Source organism: Oncorhynchus masou, chromosome 17 (assembly GCF_036934945.1).
Source record: "Oncorhynchus masou masou isolate Uvic2021 chromosome 17, UVic_Omas_1.1, whole genome shotgun sequence".
In the NCBI taxonomy this organism is placed as follows: domain Eukaryota; kingdom Metazoa; phylum Chordata; class Actinopteri; order Salmoniformes; family Salmonidae; genus Oncorhynchus; species Oncorhynchus masou.
The window spans coordinates 37,803,481-37,825,143 of NC_088228.1; the positions used below are offsets into that span (position 1 = coordinate 37,803,481).

The 21,663-nt window shown below is 43.1% G+C and overlaps 1 protein-coding gene and 1 pseudogene across 2 annotated transcripts; both read left to right on the forward strand.

Moving 5' to 3' along the window:
* The first annotated feature begins 1,289 nt into the window (after window positions 1-1,289).
* prmt5 (protein arginine methyltransferase 5) lies at window positions 1,290-11,082 on the forward strand. 2 transcript variants are annotated; one of them, XM_064993255.1, is made up of 16 exons: window positions 1,290-1,473; window positions 5,721-5,839; window positions 6,014-6,099; window positions 6,366-6,500; window positions 6,641-6,753; window positions 6,836-6,885; window positions 6,993-7,156; window positions 7,260-7,421; window positions 8,153-8,230; window positions 8,352-8,410; window positions 8,535-8,657; window positions 8,889-9,064; window positions 9,415-9,618; window positions 9,764-9,874; window positions 9,957-10,027; window positions 10,124-11,082. In XM_064993255.1, the coding sequence occupies exons 1-16, from the start codon at window positions 1,376-1,378 to the stop codon at window positions 10,274-10,276; spliced, it is 1,902 nt and encodes a 633-aa protein (XP_064849327.1). In that variant the 5' UTR covers window positions 1,290-1,375; the 3' UTR covers window positions 10,277-11,082. The 2 variants fall into 2 exon arrangements, with proteins under 2 accessions (XP_064849327.1, XP_064849328.1); XM_064993256.1 differs by having other exon boundaries at window positions 1,299-1,473; window positions 9,963-10,027.
* On the forward strand, window positions 10,830-21,539 carry LOC135558269 (large neutral amino acids transporter small subunit 2-like; annotated as a pseudogene).
* The last annotated feature ends 124 nt before the right edge of the window (window positions 21,540-21,663 follow it).

A 21,663-nucleotide genomic window follows, 5' to 3' on the forward strand; every position in this document is an offset into this window, starting at 1 on the left:
GGCTGCTATTCCCTCCAGCACCATTTATCCATTCAACACACTAACACAATAAATGTAATTCTACATTTCAAAGGTGGAAAAAAACTAGTGATCACTGTGAGCTGTCAGTCAAATGCACTGTGACCAGTCAGTGAAATGCATGTGATCTAGTTGCTTTGATTAACAGAAATGCCATTGGACTTCTGTTGACTACGCTTTTATGAACGTGTTGGATCACGTACAGCAACATCAACTAATTATTGTCATTGTTGCTAGCTACATTTCCATCCAGAATCACAACAACACACCGGCCATGTTTGAAAGCATCAAAACGACTGCATGCTGACTGATCTACAAATCACCTTGTATCATAAATAAGGACTCATTATTATTTGTAGATCAGTCAGTCAGTCACAATTTACCCATGACACTTTGCAGTATTGATCCTCTCGAACACAGCCACTTTGCCCTATTGAAGCCTCCCATCAATTTCGTGACATTGTCAGCCAATCCCTCTATTGGTGCTTTCAAGACAACTGGTTCCACGTTCAAAACAACTGGGAACTCAGAACAACTGGGAACAACTCAAACCGGGAAAAATCATTTAAACGATCATCCAACTCAGAATTCCAACTCAGGAACTCTGGCCTCAATTCTAGATCTCCAATTTACCAACCTGAAGATCACTGACATCATGATCTGACCTTGTATTTTTCAGAGCTCCCAGTTGTTTTGAACACGGCATGGGAACTCATATATACAGTCATTGGTCTGCTCTCTAGAATGAGGCCAGAGTGGCACAGGAGTCTAAGGTACTGTATCATAGTGTAAGAGGCGTCACTACAGGTGGCTCCTGGTTCGATTCCAGGCTGTATCACAACTGGCCGTGATTGGGAGTCCCATAGGGCGGCACACAATTGAACCAGCGTCGTCTGGGTTAGCGTTTGGTTGTGGTATGCCGTCATTGTAAATAATAAGGGGGGGGGGGGAACAAAGGGTGAACTGAATTGCCTTGTTAAAGAAAGGTTAAATAAAAACATTCCCGAATTGGATGACCATTTAAAAGATTTTTCCAGTCGGAGCTAGCTTTTTTTCCGAATTCCCAGTGTGTTGAACGCACTGAAGTTGGAGATTGCCGAGTTCCCAATTATTTTGAACGCAGCGTACGTGATCAAGACGATCCAAAGTGTTTTTCGAACAACAGCCTCAAACTACCATAATCTCACTGGACGTGCAAGTATCGCGACAGTTCTCGAAACGTATGAAACTGCATTCCAGAGGAAGTCATTTTGACTCTCAGCTCCAATGATATCAAATACATGACCCGAGCCAAAATGGCGTCAGTTTCCCTTTTACTAAACTGCTACTCTCTTCTTTCCCATTCACTCGGCTGACGATGGCGTCCCACAACACAGGAGGCAGGGTGTCCTGCGGGAGAGATTTGAGTTGTGTGCCCGAGGTTGCTGACACACTTGCGGCGGTGGCTAAACTTGGGTAAGCAAACTGTTTCGCTCCAGCAATTATTTGGAGGAAGGTGGAGGTCAAGACAGGAGCCGACAAGACTAGTATATACCATTCGGCTTCATTTCTGCATGTGATGTTGCTAGCTATTTTACTCGTAGCTCGCTAGCTAGGTGAATTTGCCGGTGACGGTGAATTACCACGTGCACCATCACAATGGCTAACAACGAGATGATCCTCCTTACCACGACCCCAATATGATTTGATGAGAATACATTTGACAGTGGAGCCATGACGTTACTTGAATGTATCGTCCAAGTAAATAACCCTAAACGTTTGTAGTTAGAGCAATATGCCTAGCTACAGTCAACTTTATGCAAGAGCGTCAAGTTCTTTCAATGGCCTGTAATCGTTATCAAGTCATTGACTAAGTTGTCGTAAAGATGGGGCGAGGTATGTATGTTTTATACAAATATTTTTTGACACAGATCAACTGTGCTAGTTGTTCAGGCTCTAATTTTGTATCATCTTGATTACTGTCCAGTAATGGTCAGGTGCAGCAAAGAAAGCCCGTGTAAAGCCGCCGCTGGCCGAAAACAAAGCCGCATGTCTTGCCCATATTAACTGCACACAAAAATTAACATCAACAACACACATGATAGTCATTCATGGTTGAGCTGAAATGGACTGCTTCTCTTCGAGTCTTTTTTAATAAACATCTGTGTTGAAAATGCCTAACTTGAGTAATATATTTGCGTACAATTCAAACAGGCCCCGCCGCTATGGGTTTCTTCACTGTCCCAAAACCAAAAGCCGATTTAATATTTCGTATGTATAGAGCCATATCGTCATGGAATGCTCTGCCACCAGAGGTTACTCAGGCAAAAGGCACGTTTAGCTTTAAAACAACATATTGTATCAGTGTCAATCCTCTTTCAAAATATCTGTTTTAACTGTACTGTATATGTGCTATGAAATGACACATGGAATCATGTAGTAACCAAAAAAAGTGTTCAAATCAAAATATTTGAGATTCTCCAAACTAGCCACCCCTTGCCTTGATGACAGCTTTACACACTCTTGGATGAGAAACCCTTGAGTGAGTAGGTGTGTCCAACTTTTGACTGGTACTGTATATTAATTGTGTAGATATACAGTTGAAGTCAGAAGTTTACATACACCTTAGCCAACTACATTTAATCTTAGTAAAAAATTCCCTGTCTTAGGTCAGTTAGGATCACCACTTTATTGTAAGAATGTGAAATGTCAGAATAATAAGAGATTTCTGCTTTTTATTTCTTTCATCAAATTCCCAGTGGGTCAGAAGTTTCCATACACTCAATTAGTATTTGGTAGCATTGCCTTTAAATTGTTTAACTTGGGTCAAATGTTTCAGGTAGCCTTCCCACAATAAGTTGGGTGAATTTTGGCCCATTCCTCCTGACAGAGCTGGTGTAACTGAGTCAGGTTTGTAGGCCTCCTTGCTCGCACACGCTTTTTCAGTTCTGCCCGCAAATTTTCTATGAGATTGAGGTCAGGGCTTTGTGATGGCCACTCCAATACCTTGACTTTGTTGTACTTAAGACATTTTGCCACAACTTTGGAAGTATGCTTGGGGTCATTGTCCATTTGGAAGACCCATTTGCAACCAAGCTTTAACGTCCTGACTGATGTCATGAGATGTTGCTTTAATATATCCACATAATTTTCCCTCCTCATGATGCCATCTATTTTGTGAAGTGCACCAGTCCCTCCTGCAGCAAAGCAACCCCACAACATGATGCTGCCACCTCCGTGCTTCACGGTTGGGATGATGTTTTTTGGCTTGCAGCCTCCCCCTTTTCCCTCTAAACATAACGATGGTCATTATGGCCAAACAGTTCCATTTGTTTCAGACCAGAGGACATTTCTCCAAAAAGTACTGTCTTTGTCCCCATGTGCAGTTGCAAATTGTAGTCTGGCTTTTTTATGGTGGTTTTGGAGCAGTGGCTTCTTCCTTGCTGCGCGGCCTTTCAGGTTATGTCAATATAGGGTTTGTTTTACTGTGGATATAGATACTTTTGTACCGGCTTCCTCCAGCATCTTCACAAGGTCCTTTGCTGTTGATCTGGGATTGATTTGCACTTTTCGCACCAAAGTACGTTCGTCTCTAAGAGACAGAACGTGTCTCCTTGCAGTTATTTGGAAATTGCTCCCAAGGATGAACCAGACTTGTGGAGGTCTACAATGATTTGAGGTATTGACTGATTTATTTTGGTTTTCCCATGATGTCAAGCAAAGGCACTGAGTTTGAATGAAGGTAGGCCTTGAAATGTATCCACTTGTACACCTCCAATTGACTGAAATTATGTCAATTAGCCAATCAGAAGTTTCTAAAGCCATGACATTTTTTCTGGATTTTTCCAAGCTGTTTAAAGGCTCAGTTAATGTGTGTACTTCTGACCCACTGGAATTGTGATACAGTGCATTATAAGTGAAATAATCTGTCTGTAAACAATTGTTGGAAAAATGACTTGTGTCATGCACAATGTAGATGTCCTAACCAACTTGCCAAAACTATAGTTTGTTTACTTCTTATGGCTGCAATCCCGTTTAACGGGAGCAATATGACAACAGCCAGTCAAAGTGTAGGGCGCCATTTTCAAAATATAAAATCTCGTATTTAACATTCCTCAAACATGCATGGATCTCATACCATTTTAAAGCTATTCTCGTTGTTCATTCCACCACAGTGTCTGATTTCAAATATGCTTTACAGCAAAAGCACCACAAATGATTGTTAGATCACCACATTGCCACAGAAAAACACAGCCATTTTTTTCCCCCAGCCGAAGAGAAGGGTTTCGAAAAGCACAAATAGAGAGAAAATGAATCACTAACCTTTGATCTTCATCAGAAGACACTAATAGGACTTCATGTTACACAATACATGTATGTTTTGTTTGATAAAGTTCATATTTATCAAAATATGAGTTTACATTGGCGCGTTATTCACTAGTTCCAAAAACATCCAGTGATTTTGCATAGCCACATCAGTCAACAGAAATACTCATAAATGTAGATGATAATACAAGTTATACACATGGAATTATAGATATACCTCTCCATAATGCAACCGCTGTGTCTGATTTAAAAATAAAAAAAAATAAAAAAAAGAATAAAAAAAACATTACCGAATAAGCCAGCCATGCAATAATCTGAGACGGCGCTCAGAAAAATGTCACAATAGCCATGTTGACATCAACATAAACAAGAAATTACATGATAAACATTCCCTTACCTTTGATAATCTACATCAGAAAGCACTCCAGGAATCCCAGGTCCACATTAACTGTTTGTTTTGTTCGAAAATGTCTTATGTCCAAATACCTTCTTTTGTTAGCGCGTTTGGTATACATATCCAAACGCTCATTTTGGTCAGCGTTACATCGGACAAAAACTTCAAAAAGTTATATTACAGGTCGACAAAACATTTCGAACTAAGTACAGAATCAATCATTAGCATGTTTTTAACATATAGCTTCAATAAAGTTCCAACCAGAGTATTCCTTTGTGTCTTCATGAGCAATAGAACGCAAGTGGGTTCCATGAGGAATAAGCGTGGTCAGAAAAGGGCTGCTTGATAGACACCTGATAGATTCTGCTCTCATTCACTCCCACAACACCATAGAAGTCTCATTACAATTTCTATTGATGGTTGACGTCTAGTGGAACCCCAAGGCAGTGCAACATCATTAATATCTCAAGGGGATTTCATTGGGGACTCTGGTGAATACATACAATGCTCAGTTTTCTCGCTTCCTGTTCATTTTTCCTCAGGATTTTGCCTGACACATGAGTTCTGTTATACTCAGACATCATTCAAACAGTTTTAGAAACTTTAGTGTTTTCTATCCAATACTAATAATATTTATATATTAGCGACTGAGGAGCAGGCCATTTACTTTGGGCAACTTATTCATCCAAGCTACTCAATACTGCCCCCCAGCCATAAGAAGTTAACAAGACATTTTTGGAGTGGTTGAAAAACGAGTATTAATGACTCCAACCTATGTAAACCTCCGACTTCAACTGTAATTTGTGTCTTTTCAAAAGTTATTTTTTTAATGTAATATCTTATGTTCTTGTCTATAACTGTCCTGTACTTTGTCATGTATTTGTATATTTTATGTGGACCCCAGGAAAAGTAGCTGCTGCATGTGCAGTAACTAATGGGGATCCTAATACACGGAACTAACGTTAGATCAAGTGTCAACTAATGTCCCATTTGTCTCTTTCAGGTTTGACTTCCTGTGCATGCCCCTCTTCCACCCAAGGTTCAGGAGGGAGTTTGAGTTGGACCCCGCCAAAGTCCGATCAGGAGCACATACGCGCTCTGACCTTCTGCTCTGTGGGAGAGGTGAGGAGGCTACCTGTATTCATACTGACCTCAATGGTAGACGGTTCATTCTCATGCACATGCCCCAGTTCCACTGAGCACAGGGGCATCTACTTACAGGGCCATCGAATGGCTCTATAGTATGTATATTTAATGAAGTATCAGGATATTGATTTTCACTTCTTCCTTACCCAGACTGGAACACTCTGGTTGTTGGAAAGCTTTCTCCATGGATCGAGACCGACTCAGAGGTGGAGACAGAACGCAGGAATTCAGAAGCGGTGAGTTGACAGACTTTGGGTGTGTTCATTAACTTCCAACGTAGTAAACAGTTGCAAAACTTTTCCCAAAATAACTTTTTGCAATGAGAACGACTATCTTTTGGAAAAAGTTGTCTTGGATCCCTCCCCATTTTCTTCCGTTTGGTTTAGTGAATACACCCCTGGCCTTGTTCGTGAACTAAGACAAGTTCAAGCAGAAAGTTTTAAACATCTTAGCTACAAGTTTAATTGTTGCTCTGTCCTGCCATCCCTCTGTCCTGTCGAAGGCCCTGGTACAGGAGCTGAACTTCTCAGCATATCTGGGTCTGCCAGCCTTCATGGTCCCTCTGAAGGGCCCTCACTGTGCCAACCTGGCCCGTGTGCTGCTCAACCACATCCAGACGGGACACCACTCCTGCATGGTGACTACAGCACTCAAACATTCTCTATCTATAGCATAAACGAATTAGAACTAATTCTTAATCCTTGACTGTATTGTGACGGGCAATGTTAAGGTAAATCGGTTAACTTAAAACTAAGCAACTGGATTGTTTCATATCAGTTTTGGATCCGGGTCCCCCTGATTTCTGCTGACGACATGCGTGATGACATCATCGAGAACGAGCCGACGAAACACACAGATGATGGAAGTGATGACGAGAAGACCTGGGCCTGGTAAGTTTTGTGCTGTGACCAGGGCTTGCATATTTTTTTTGTTTTAGTTTTAAATGTACCTTTTTGGTTTTTCCTTTTTCAGGTGGCATTCATTCAGAACTCTGTGTGACTACAACAAGAGAATCTGTTTAGGTAAGGGAGCAGGACGGGGAAACATGTTGGGGTGGTGTTGACAAACGGATAAGTCATTGTTTTGGTCACAATTGTTCCTGATTTGTCTTCCCTTCCTTTTGCTGAAGCCATTGAGGTTGGAGAAAACATGCCCTCCGATGCTGTAATTGACAAGTGGCTTGGTGAGCCAATCAAAGCAGCCGTCCTTCCCACCAGCATCTTTTTGACCAATAAGAAAGGGTTCCCAGTCCTTTCAAAATCCCACCAGAAAATCATCTTCCGTCTCTTCAAGGTACTGTAAATTCTAGGCTACAGCAATTGGTATAGCAAATAAAATAATTATCTTCACTCTGTCCCTGGTTATGTATTTTACAAAACATTTTCTCTTCTCCCAGCTTGAGGCCCAGTTCATCTTCACTGGCACCAGTCGTCACAGTGAGAAGGACTTCCGCTCCTACCTGCAGTACCTTGAATACCTCAACCAGAACCGCCCTGCCCCCAATGCCTATGAACTGTTTGCCAAGGGTTACGAGGATTACCTACAGTCTCCTCTCCAGGTATGCTTGTTGAGGCTTGTAAATAGTCATACCTACAGTACCAGTTTGGACACACCTACTCATTCAAGGGGTTTCCTTTATTTTTTTTACTCTTTTCTACATTGTAGAATAATAGTGAAGACATCAAAACTATGAAATAAATAATGCCACATGTGTGCAAAGATGTCATCTAGGTAAAGGGTGCCTACTTTGTAGAACCTCAAATATTAAATGTATTTTGATTTAACACTTTTGGTTATTACATGATTCCATATGTGTTATTTCATAGTTTTGATGTCTTCACTATTATTCTACCATGTAGAAAATAGTAAAAATAAAGACCCTGGAATGAGTAGGTGTCCATACTTTTGAACGGTACTGTATATTGTAGTGATGGGCGGGGAATTTATAGTTTGCCAATTTTGGACAATATTATATTGTTACTTTGACGCCAAAGAAAAAAAGAAATTGTATTTCTGTATTATTTTTAGCTAGGTAGCATTAGCGAGCGTTAGTTGGCTGTACCTGCGCCAAAACGGCGGTATTTTTCATCCTATAGCTTGCTCTGTCTTCTTTTTAACTAGTGAGCCAACTTTTCAGCACATATTTCCCTGACTGATCAAAACTAATTTTCTCATTTCAGTAGCAGACAGTGTGTCGCATCACAATACTTATAGAATCGCGATTCCCACCCCTATTATATTTTGTGTGTATGCATTGGAATCTGTCTCTAATTGTTCTCTTCCCATTAGCCGCTCATGGACAATCTGGAGTCTCAGACCTATGAAGTGTTCGAGAAGGATCCCATCAAATACTCCCAGTACCAGCAGGTAAGGAGCCGTTGACACAGATCTCTTCCCATTCTAATACACTGTAACAGCTAGCAATGGTGCTGTGGCTGGTAGGGTAATATAATGAAGTACTGATTGGGTTCCCCTGACATTTCTGCAGGCTGTGTACAAGTGTCTGCTCGACAGAGTCCCGGAGGAGCAGAAGGCAACCAATACACAGTGAGTAGCTCAAACACCTGCCTCTCTGTCATCTCTCTTAGTATCTATTCTCCTGACAATGACCCCCCCCCCCCCCCCCCATCTGTATCTGGTGCGTAACAGTATGTTTGCTCTGTGACCTTAGAGTTTTGATGGTGCTGGGGGCTGGGAGAGGTCCTCTGGTCAATGCCTCCCTGCGTGCTGCCAAGCAGGCTGACAGGAAGCTCCGTATCTACGCTGTTGAAAAGAACCCCAACACTGTTGTCACGTGAGTGAACTCTGACCCTCTAATGGGGTTTCCGTTGTTCACCAACCTCGTTCAAGGAGATAGTTTCATTAATGTAATCATTTAATTAATGTATTACGAGTAATCGCCCGGTTCAGTTTAATACTTTCTGGCAGGTAAATTACAAGACTATATAATGGGACGGTTGGCAACGTTAATCTCCATTGAGCTCCACTCTCTGTCTGTGAGACTGATCCTGCCTCTCTCTCCCAGGCTTGAGAACTGGAAGTTTGAGGAGTGGGGCGATCAGGTCACCGTGGTGTCGTGTGACATGAGGGAGTGGGCGGCACCTGAGAAGGCGGACATCATCGTCAGCGAGCTGCTCGGGTCCTTCGGGGACAACGAGCTCTCCCCGGAGTGTCTAGATGGAGCACAGCACTTTCTCAAAGGTAGGTGTAAATATTGCACTTCTGCAGTGCACCTCGTTGATATTGAAATGTCACACTACTGAAAGGGCCATGACTTCGCTGTCGGATGACAACCTCGTAAGCAGTAACTCCTCATTGTACTCTGAACATTTCATGACTCGGACCAAAAAAGTTGATAATAACTTGCTTCTGAAATATCATTGTATATTCGTTAATGGGGAAAATATGGATATTTTTTTTCTCTCCATTTTACTGAAAAGTTTCTGTTTTGGAGATGAGGTTTTCACCAGACAGTGACGATATACGTCATTCAAATGCACTTTTTTTGCCTATACCCTCTCTCATCCAAACCCGATTATCTCGTTCCTCAGATGGTGGGGTTAGCATCCCCTGTTCCTACACCTCTTTCCTTGCCCCCCTCTCCTCCTCCAAGCTGTATAATGAGGTTAGGGGGTGCAGGGAGCGAGACAAGGACCCCGAGTGCCACTTTGAGACCCCCTACGTCGTCAGACTCCACAACTTCCACCAGCTGGCCGAGCCCAAAGCCTGCTTCACCTTTGTACACCCCACCACAGGTAACATACATGCTTCAAACTCCCTTGTATGGCTAACGCTTGCACACCAACCCTCACACATCCCGCCATAGGTAATACACACATCCTAGCTAACACCGGGTAACGATCACACAAGATATGTAATAAATGCACTTTCCTTTTTTAGATATGAACAACAATAGGTACCAGTGCCTTAGATTCTCTGTGGGATGTAACACAGTGCTGCATGGCTTTGCTGGATACTTCGAGACCACTCTCTACGGAGACGTCACACTCAGTAAGTACCAAGAGTGGGAATGGTGATGTTTTGAAGTATAAGATGGATGGATATCGTTAACATCAATGTGTGTGTCTGTTTGGTCAAGGTATCAAGCCAGAGACCCACTCTCCCGGAATGTTCTCCTGGTTCCCCATCCTGTTCCCTCTCAAAGTCAGTTGACTGTCATGTAAAATGTATACTTTACATTTAGCACATTTTTATTACCCAAAAGAATGTAGTGTATTGACCCGTTTCTTCCACCTGCAGCAACCGATCCCTGTGACGCGGGATGATGATGTCGTGGTGAGGTTCTGGAGGTGTAACAATGGGAAGAAGGTGTGGTACGAGTGGGCCGTGACAGAGCCCTCATGCTCCGCTATCCACAACCCAGCAGGAAGATCCTACACCATCGGCCTGTGAAGACCACACACACATATATACAGACACAATTAAACAGGCACTTTGTTGCTAATGAAGTGCAGGTAGTTTCTCACAATGTCCAGCATTTCACCAATAGGTCTGTAAAAATGAGCCTGCTCATACCATGAAACATACAAACCAGGATCATGGTGACGCTTTAGATCTGCAAATAAGAATCCAATCAATGGTTTAGATGGGACTGATTTTGAGTCTATTTTACAGTATTGTTAAGAGGAGTCAGTTTCAGGCATGGACCATCATTCAAATACAATGTTTACTGAGATGAAGTTACTTGTATAGCAGGCAGTCAATATCTCTTTAGGAGAGTGGATCTCATAGGCTGTCAGCCTTTTCTGTCTACCTGGGTCGTCATCCGTTCCTCCCTCTGAAGATAATCTTACTTTTTATATATATTGTTTGTCAGTCACCTGGCATCGCAGTCACAGACTTGCCAACAGGACCTCGGCCTTACTGACAACCACACCTGGGTCAAACATGTACTTGTTTTTGTTAGGGTTAGTACTTTAGGTGCCAATGGAATAGTCCCAAAAACATGAACTCTGGCATGCTGAGCAAGCTAAATCAAGCAAACCTCAAGTAACTGAAAAATAACAAGTATTTATTTGGTCTAGGTCCGCTGAGCACACATTCCAAGCTACAACTCGGATGAGATGGCTCTAAAATGTCACTCAACACTTGCCTGGTTACAACTCCGATACTGCAGGGTGTAGGAGACAGGCTTGTCAGGATGTATGTTTTTCTGTTTTTGTCTGAGCCATGTTGTCAATAAAGACAATACTACTAGATATTTGCTGGTCTCGGCACTGTATGTGCTTCTTCCATTGACTTATTTAGCATGTCCCCTCCATGAGTAAAATGGCAGGCTGTGACAAGGTCCCTATTCCATTGCCAAGCATATATCAAAAACCATTTGGAATTTCAAACTTGAATGCACGCTTGTACACAAATGTCTAGAAAATATATCCTCATCCTGAAGTGTCTTAACTCTTGAAACTCCCCATCCCGGATCCGGGATCGTGACTAAAGCCTCAGGCTCATTAGCATAACGCAACGTTAACGATTTCTGAAAATTGCAAATAAAATGAAAATAATGCGCCTGCTCTCAAGCTTAGCCTTTTCTTAACAACACTGTCATCTCAGATTTTCAAAATATGCTTTTGAACCATAGCAATTGACTAATTTGTGTAAGAGTATGCTAAGCTAGCTTAGCATTTTGAGTAGCATTTGGCACGCAACATTTTCACAACCAGATAACCAAATAAATAAAATCATTTACCTTTGAAGAGCTTCGGATGTTTTCAATGAGGAGACTCTGTTACATACCAAATGCGCAGTTTTTCCTGAAAGCGTCTGTGTAGGAGAAATCGCTCCGTTTTGTACATCACATTTGGCTACCGAAACTAACCGAAAATTCACTTACAACGTCAAACTTTTTCCGAATTAACTCCATAATATCGACCGAAACATGGCAAACGTTGTTTGGAATCAATCCTCAAGGTGTTTTTTCACATATCTCTTCATTGATATATCGTTCGTGGAAGCCTGCATTCTTCTCTGAATTCTGTGGAAAAATACTTGCAGCTGACTTTTGCACACCAATTTCGGCGGCGGACACCGGGTAAATCTTCCAATGATATGCCTACAAATACGTCACAATGCTGCAGACACCTTGGGGAAACGACAGAAAGGGCTGACTCACTCCTCTCGCATTCACAGCCATATAAGGAGACAATGGAAAACTGAGCCTCAAAAATCCTGCTCATTTCCTGGATGCCGTCTCATCTTGGTTTTGCCTGAAGCTCACGTTCTAGGGCACGCACAGAAAATATCTTTGCAGTTCTGGAAACGTCAGTGTTTTCTTTCCAAAGCTACCAATTATATGCATAGTCAAGCATCTTTTTGTGACAAAATATTGCGCTTAAAACGGGCACGTCTTTTTATCCAAAAATGATACAGCGCCCTTAGAGTTTCAAGAGACTACTACATAAGATTCAATAACAAACGGAACAAGTTCCACAGACCTTGAATAATGTGTCCAAAAGGGGGGTCAAAATCAAAAGAAACAATCAGTATCTGGTGTGGCCACCAGCTGCATTAAGTACTGCAGTGCATTTCCACCTCATGGACTGCACCAGATTTGCCAGTTCTTGCTGTGAGATGTTACCCCACTCTTCCACCAAGGCACCTGCAAGTTCCTGGACATTTCTGGGGGAAATGGCCCTCACCCTCCGATCCAACAGGTTCCAGATGTGCTCAATAGGATTGAGATCCGGGCTCTTCGCTGGCCATGGCAGAACACTGACATTCCTGCCTTGCAGGAAATCATGAGCCATATGGCTGGAGGGTCATGTCAGGGTGAGCCTGCAGGAAGGGTACCATATGAGGGAGGAGGAAGTCTTCCCTGTAACGCACAGCATTGAGATTGCAATGACAACAAGCTCAGTCCGATGATGCTGTGACACACCGCCCCAGAACATGACAGACCCTCTACCTCCAAATCGCTCCAGAGTGCAGGCCTCGGTGTAACGCTCATTACTTCGACGATAAACGTGAATCCGACCATCACCCCTGGTGAGACAATACCGCAACTCGTCAGTGAAGAGCACTTTCTGCCAGTCCTGTCTGATCCAGCGATGGTAGGTTTGTGCCCATAGGCGCCGGTGATGTCTGGTGAGGACCTGCCTTACAACAGGCCTACAAGCCCCCAGTTCAGCCTATTGTGGACAGTCTGAGCACTGATGGAGGGATTTTGCGTTCCTGGTGTAACTCGGGCAGTTGTTGCTTCCATCCTGTCCCGCAGGTGTGATGTTCAGATGTACCGATCCTATGCAGTTGTTACAGTCTGCCACTGCGAGGACAATCAGGTGTCCGTCCTGTCTCCCTGTAGCACTGTCTTAGGCGTCTCAGCACGGACATTGCAATTTATTGCCACATCTGCAGTCCTCATGCCTTCTAGCAGCATGCCTAAGGCACGTTCACACAGATGAGCAGGAAACCCGGTGCATCTTTCTTTTGGTATTTTTCAGAGTCAGTAGAAAGGCCTCTTTAGTGTCCTAAATTTTCATAACTGTGACCTTAATTGCCTACCGTCTGTAATCTGTTAGTGTCTTAACGACTGTTTCACAGGTGCATGTTCATTAATTGATTATGGTTAATTGACAAGCATTGGAAACCGTGATTACAATGAAGGTCTATGGTTACTTTGATTTTTACAAATTATCTTTGAAAGATAGGGTCCTGAAAAAGGGACATTTCTTTTTTTGCTGAGTTTATATATTTCGACAAGGTGAAATGTCTATCTGTCCCCTTGACATCTTGAAGCAAGTGAGGACAGCAGACTGGGAGAGATTGAAAATGACTGTAGTCACTTGGTGTGTGTAAGCAAAATGTGCATGCATGATCAGTGTCATTATGGCAGTCAGTCAGAATGACATGTATAAGATGCATGTTTTTTTGTTGTTGACCTAATACGTTTTTTTTTTGCAAGAGTTTTGTAATGACTGAGTGGCTCCTGTTATGAGAAAAACAAACCGCCAGCTGTGGTGTTCTAGTTGAGTAATATGTAGCCTCCACCCAGAAGACATGGATGACTCCATGTTGTCTGTTTTAGAGGAAGTTTCCAGACAACTCACAGATAACGCTGGCCTTATTCAGTGTTAGTGCTATAATGTGATGGCTCCTTAATCCCCTCCTATTTCATTTATTAAAATGCTGTCTATTGTTCTACCTCCGCTTGAATTTTCTCAAACTAATAGAAACAAAAATGAGTTAATACCGAAGCATTCTTACAGTAAAATAATACATTGACGCCCCAGCCATGTTGATTGGTTCGAAATTAGCATTTCAAGCAAATGGTGTTACATTTCTTTCATTTAGCCAGAAAAAACAGCTGTCGAGTGTGCTGACAACAGGATGCTGGAGATTCTTCATTTTAAAAATCACGGCAACTCTGAGAATGATGAGGTGGGTCAATCCCTTTGATTTGAGGCTGTCAAAGATTGCAACGGCATAGGCTATATTGTTAACATCCAATCTGAATCGCACTCATAACTAAGCTATATAATGCATATATTTTTTAAACAAATCACTTTGGGACAAATTAAAATAAACTTCATCATTGGCAAGTTATATTGATCTGGCACAACATGCGTTCTTGGAAATAAGTAGTTTACTGATAGTGTAAATTGCTTGCCATTGCCAGCCTACCATTGTTATTTTTTATGAGCACCTCCCGGTGAGTACAGTAGACTTACAATATTGTCTTCAGCGGCCTATTTCTGCAAGTTGGAGCTGGGCTGGCTGGCTGGTTGCAGTCCTTATTTATGAAGTGATGTAGTTTCTAATAATAGCAGTAATTTAGTGTAATCCACACACTCTGACTGGAAGGAAAACGCTACTGGGCAGGCATTAAGGTACGTCTGAACGCCTTCTATTAGTTGAATATAGAGAATAATCTGACAGCCTGAATAAGTAGTTTGTAGGTAACCTACCCGCACTGTATCTGCAAGTTGTTGGCTAGAGCACACGTACCAAGACCAGAGTGGGCACATTCGCAATATAAACATTTATGGTGACAAATCAGCAGAGTTTAAAATGCGGTGGAAACCCATTTATCTTGTATTTTTATTCGGTACATGGGAATTTAACTGCAAAAGTTAATTTGATGTGCACTATGTCATCACGCACAGACTTTTATCTGCGACAAGTCAGTTTGATGGAAACATCTCTCTGGTGGGAAAATGTGCTTATTGTTTTTCTGCAGATTTTAGAATATTTGCATGAAAATCTGTTGCCAATTGAATATTACTGCCTTTAATATCCAATTTGTCATCACCTGTATATTTTATCAATGGACTGTTTCTTCATTCTTTGTGTGCCCAAAAGCAACAACTGTTTTTCCAGTTTCTCAGTGCTGACTTTGTGTTAATGTTGTTCTTCTCTCTCTCTCTCTCTCTTTTTTTTTTTTTTGCTGGAGCGAGGGAAGGCCATCTCCCTCGACTCCTGGCCATGATTTATTTGAAATGCTGATCCCAGCCCTGCTGTTCAGTCCTACTTACTCTACCTGACAACAACGCATCGCTCTTCCTCAGTCTCTCACACACGCTAACACATCATCAGCCTATTTCTGCTAGTTGGAGCTGGGCTGGCAGGTTGCAGTCCTTATTTATGAAGTGATGTAGTTTTTAATAATAGCAGTAATTCAGTGTAATCCACACACTGACTGGCAGGAAAATGCTACTGGGCAGGCATTAAGGCACCTCTGAACGCCTTCTATTAGTTGAATATAGAGAATAATTTGACTCTTGCCATTTGGAAATGTGTTTTTAGTAGTCTAGGAGCTAAGACTTTTGTTTTGCTATAGACCCACATAAACAAAAGAAAATTCTCCATTAGTGCAGGTAACACGAAACTGACCTAGGTCGTACTGCAGCTGCGCATTTCATCCAGCAACTGTAATCTTGGATGACCGACGGTCCAAGGCAGCGGGGCAACACATCTGCGGACGGGGATACCCCTACCTCCTAATACAGTGAAGAGAGGTTGGGAAGAGTGGCCCTGAAGAAAGAGATTGGCCTTGTCAGCGCATGTGGAATTATTGTGGGTAAATCATTATGCTCATCTTTTATCCCATCTATAATGACTTCCTCAATCTTCTTGTGACCACCTGAGATCCAACCTGACATGAATTTTTTTTGTTGTTGCAGAACCTAGCAGAGTAAAGAACCTTTCACAGACTGCACAGTTAAGTGCTCATTTCACAGCTGATCTGAACAGGATCTTCAAAACCTCTCTTTTTCCAGTCTGTTCATTACTGGCCAGACTACATCCTTCGGACAGTTTTTTTTTTGTCATAGCAAGGAAATGCACAGGGCCCAACATAACGCATTATGTGCTCCTGTGAGTTGTGTCTATTTCACCAATATGTGGATTTGTTCTACATGGCTATCACAGAGCAGCAGCCATCCCACCCACATGCAGAGGAAGTAGATCAAATGTCATCTCACTAATGCTGGGCCCGTGTAGCGGCTGCACTTTACATCATCAGCATAGTGGCCAAGGCCGCACCATTCACAAGAAGCATGCTTCAAATCTCCTGCACCAAGACAAGATAATAACCTCACTCAGTTCTATAACATAGGCTACACCAGGGCTCGCTCACCCTGTTCCTAGAGAGCTGCCCCCTGTAGGTTTTCGCTCTCCCCAGTTGTAACTAACTTGATTCCGTTTAGCAACAAGCTAATTATTAGAATCAGGTGCACTAGATTAAGGTTGGAGCGAAAACCTACAGAGCAGTAGTTCTTCGGGGAAAGGGGGGCACCTAGTCAGTTGTCCAACTGAAATGTGTCTTCCTGCATTTAACCCAACCACTCTGAATCGGAGAGGTGCGGGGGTTGGAGATCCCTAGGCTAGACCGATGGGTGATACAGTTTTTTGGGGGGGGAAACCAAGCTCTTTACTGGATAGCTGTAGAATCAGAAACTTCACAACTACAACCATTCTCTCTGCACGTAGAGCTAATCTTTTAGAATGACTTTTGCAGTCTTAGAGCTTGCCTCCTGGGGGACTTTGTGGCCAAAGGGCCGGTCAAATAAACCTGGGAGAAAATGTGACGTCCCAGACTGTTCGTGAGCCTGATCACGGTCAGCAGTTGGTTGTCTTACGCCGCTGCCCTGTTTTGAGCTACCGTATTAACCCAGATAATGAGATCTCCAAAAACTTTCGGATAATCCTGATCGTATGTTTCTGAATCACAACCAGTAGTCTGAAGATGTAGTTGGTGTGTGTTGATACTGATATAAATGAGGAAGAGGAAAGTGAGTATTTTACTCGCCGCTTTTGAAAGATTGATGCAGAATTTCCACCTTCCTAATCCTCCCTGTCTCTTTGTCTCAGGTAACATAATCGGGTCAGGGATCATTGTGAGCCCAAAGGGCGTTATGGAGAATGCCAGCTCTGTGGGGCTGGCTCTCGTAGTGTGGATTGTCACCGGAGTGATCACAGCCATTGATGCACTGCTTTGATGAACTGGGCGCCACTATCCCCAAATCTGGAGGAGACTACTCATACGACAAGGAGGTTTTTGGGAGGACTTGCGGGGTAAGAGAAATGCACGGTGATGAGATAATGCATGTGGGTCATTCCACGAAATGAATCAATTTTTGGATAGTGTAACTTGGTGGGAGAACTTTTTATTTGACAATTCTGTCATGAAGAGCACATGTCCAACTTAAAGGTCCCAAATAGTGAAAATCATGTTTTTCATCACATTGGATGATATTTTGATGAATCCAGTTCATAGTTGGGTGACTCAAGTATGAAAAATGACTGTAGCTGGTACATTTACACAGTTTATCATAAAGCAAGCAGTCCCCCCATCCCCCGTGTAATTTTATACACCAATGGTAGCATTTTATAATCTGAACTCATTTAAATATATGTATTGTTAACACCTTAAAACACTCATCGCATATGCGCGTCATACGGCTTTGTTTACAAACCGTAAAATAGCGCAAGCAGAACGATACTGGTAACTAACCCCTTCTCATCTGTGTAGTGACTTTTAGCTAGCACGTTACTTACCAGCATGCCGTAAAAAGCGAACTGTTTAGTGGCTGCTTTTCATAATGGGTGGACGGGCTGCACCGAAAATTACAATCATGTCACGTGTGTGCACAGCCTGTAATGTTTTTGAAAGGGGAAATTGCTAGTGAATTTAATCTCCTTTAATTTACTGCTCTGAGATATAATGCTGTCAAGTTGTTTATGTAGTGATCTACTCATTCTACAATGTGTTTCTGGTATTTTTGAGAAAATATTTGGACATGCAATTTTTGGGTGAAACATTGCCGTGTATTTGGAATATGCGTGTCTGGAAATGCTCGATTGATTTGAAACTATGACTGACAGCATGTTGGGTCCGTCTTCACAGGCTTCACAGCATATCCCCCTTCTTTACCTTGGGAAAGCTGATTTTTGTATGACAGCAATCCTGCTGTGATGGTTGCCTGGGAAGCTGTGCAGAACGGGCTCCTGGATCTCTTCAACTAGGTCACCCTTCATCCAGCGCTGTATGTGGGGAAGCTGTGCAGAACGGGCTCCTGGACCTCTTCAACTAGGTCACCCTTGATCCAGCGCTGTATGTGGGGAAGCTGTGCAGAACAGGCTCCTGGATCTCTTCAACTAGGTCACCCTTCATCCAGCGCTGTATGTGGGGAAGCTGTGCAGAACGGGCTCCTGGACCTCTTCAACTAACTCACCCTTGATCCAGCGCTGTATGTGGGGAAGCTGTGCAGAACGGGCTCCTGGATCTCTTCAACTAGGTCACCCTTGATCCAGCGCTGTATGTGGGGAAGCTGCAGAACGGGTCCTGGACCCTTCAACTAACTCACCCTTGATCCAGCGCTGTATGTGGGGAAGCTGTGCAGAACGGGCTCCTGGATCTCTTCATCTAGCTCACCCTTGATCCAGCGCTGTATGTGGGGAAGCTGTGCAGAACGGGCTCCTGGACCTCTTCAACTAACTCACCCTTCATCCAGCGCTGTATGTGGGGAAGCTGTGCAGAACGGGCTCCTGGATCTCTTCATCTAGCTCACCCTTGATCCAGCGCTGTATGTGGGGAAGCTGTGCAGAACAGGCTCCTGGATCTCTTCAACTAGGTCACCCTTCATCCAGCGCTGTATGTGGGGAAGCTGTGCAGAACGGGCTCCTGGATCTCTTCATCTAGCTCACCCTTGATCCAGCGCTGTATGTGGGGAAGCTGTGCAGAACGGGCTCCTGGACCTCTTCAACTAGGTCACCCTTCATCCAGCGCTGTATGTGGGGAAGCTGTGCAGAACAGGCTCCTGGATCTCCTCTTCAACTAGGTCACCCTTGATCCAGCGCTGTATGTGGGGAAGCTGTGCAGAACGGGCTCCTGGATCTCTTCAACTAGGTCACCCTTCATCCAGCGCTGTATGTGGGGAAGTTGTGCAGAACGGGCTCCTGGATCTCTTCAACTAGGTCACCCTTCATCCAGCGCTGTATGTGGGGAAGCTGTGCAGGCTGTCCATCGCAGAACCCCTGTGCCCTGTGTGAGAGGCCTCCATGACAGAGGTCTGACAAGGAGGAAGCCCTAGCTGGATTTGTCTCCCACTTCAATCTTGGGAATGACTGAAGCCAAGTGCGTGACTGCAGCCTGCATAATAGAAGCAAGGTACATGGGTCCCCCTCCTCTCCCGCTCCCCTCCCATCAATCTCTGTAGTTGGTTGCATTTGCTAAAGCAATGAACTTTTACGTCGTAAGATATAACCTTCTGTTACTTTTTATAGTTTTTTTCAAGCATTTGAATGGGAGATGAGTGTTACAAATTGTACAAATGAATGTGATCCTGCACACCGTAGGGTTGCCAAGTGCCTATATTAGGCTCTATGCCTCTAATATATTTGTTTCTTGTTCAAATGATGTCTTACCATTATTTCTCATGGGTGTTTAAGTTGATCAATATTTTGGCAATGTTGGCCTATTGTCAATTAGCGAATAACTTTCTGATCAATACATTAAATTCTGAACATATTGTAATTTATAATGCTATTTACTCATTCTTGTGAAGTATACTGAACAAAAATATGAACGCAACATGTAAAGTGTTGGTTTCATGAGCTGAAATAAAAGATCAGAGACATTTTCCACATGCACAAAAAGCTTATTTCACTTAAATTCCGTGCACAAATGTATTTACATCCCTGTTAGTGAGCATTTTACTTGGGAAAATAGGATGCCCTTAAACAATTCTAGTCTGTCCACCCACTGTGATCAACCCCACCAACCAGACTGTAATCACCCTCTCCTTCTCCACCTACGTCCTGCAGCCACACTTGCCTTGCTGCTTCCCCCCCAGAGAGCGGCCTCCCACCGTCTGTCTACGTGAGTCCCTCAGAGAACTACAGCATCAGAGGTCATTATTGCAATTATCTACCAGAAGATCACCCAACAGTCAGAAACAAAAACAGTTCAGGTAAACGAGTGCGCTCTGTGAACGAGCAGAAGACACATTTCCGTTGTTGTCTGTATAACATGGACAATAAAGATATGAGGATATATTTTTTTTTAAATATCAGTTTTGTTCTCTCTTTCTCAGAATTACTCCCATATTACCTAATCTAGTATAATGTTACTGTAGGCAACGTGTGATGTTGCTGAATGCTATTTTTGTGAGATGTGACTCTCTTCCTCCCTTCCTCACATTTTTTTGCTGACATGGGTGAACTGCTCCAGTGTGCGCTGGGCCACGCGTGTTCAGGATGTTCTCACGACTGGGAAAGGGGGTATACCTAGTCAGTTGTACAACTGAATGCATACAACTGAAACGTGTCTTCCACATTTAACCCAACCTGAATCCGAGAGGTGCGGGGGGGCTGCCATAATCGGAAGCTACTGGACTGGGGGCTTATCACTATGGGCTTTGTGCAGATCAGCAAAGGTAGTCTGTCTCACTCATTCACTTTACCTATCTGTAACTGTTTTTGTTTTAGCACTCACTTCACATTTACATACTCTGTAAATCGACTCTGGGCCCACTTACACACTTTACAGCCTTAATCTTTGTCTCCCCCTGCTGGACAAAGTGTCTGAGGCCACTACTAAGACTGAGCAGCTCGTCGGCTCTCTAATTCACCCAGAAAATATAAAACGCTCAGTAGTAATCACAAGATGTGAGAGGGGGAAAAATAGCTAAAGAACCTTAAAGTAGTGCCAAAAACACCACAATACTGTTAACTCGTGCTTTCCGGGGGATTGCATTATGGTGATGTGAAAGAGGGGATTAAAATCCACATACCTCTTCTTCCCACTCATAATCCCTGACCACGCTCCATACATCCGGCCAAACTTAATACACACACACTGATTCCACCACCCACCCACTCTGTGTTGTGTGTGTGTGTACCCAGGAAAGTATTACTGTCGGGAGCCGGCGCATGCGTTCGAGACTTTCCAGCCCTACGACATTAGCCAGATAGCTCTTTCCTTCCTGCAGGGCTCCTTTGCTTGCGGGGGATGGAACTTCCTCAACTATGTCACAGAGGAGCTTGTCGACCCCTACAGGTGTGCTAGAACCCCAACTTGACTGAAATCAATGTGACAAATACATGACCCTATGGTCACATTTCAGTTTCTTGTTCTTCCTGTGCAATCTTTTCTCGATTTCTGTCCCTTGTATTTCATCTCTCCGTGCCATTATATCCATGAATAACCATGTTTCCATCCAACCTTTTTATGTAAGTAAAGTACATGTCGGATAAAAAACAAGTCACGACAGGCCTGATGAAAACAGAAAATTTGTCTGTGTACCTTCCAAATGTTGACTAAACAAGTTTACACTAAACAA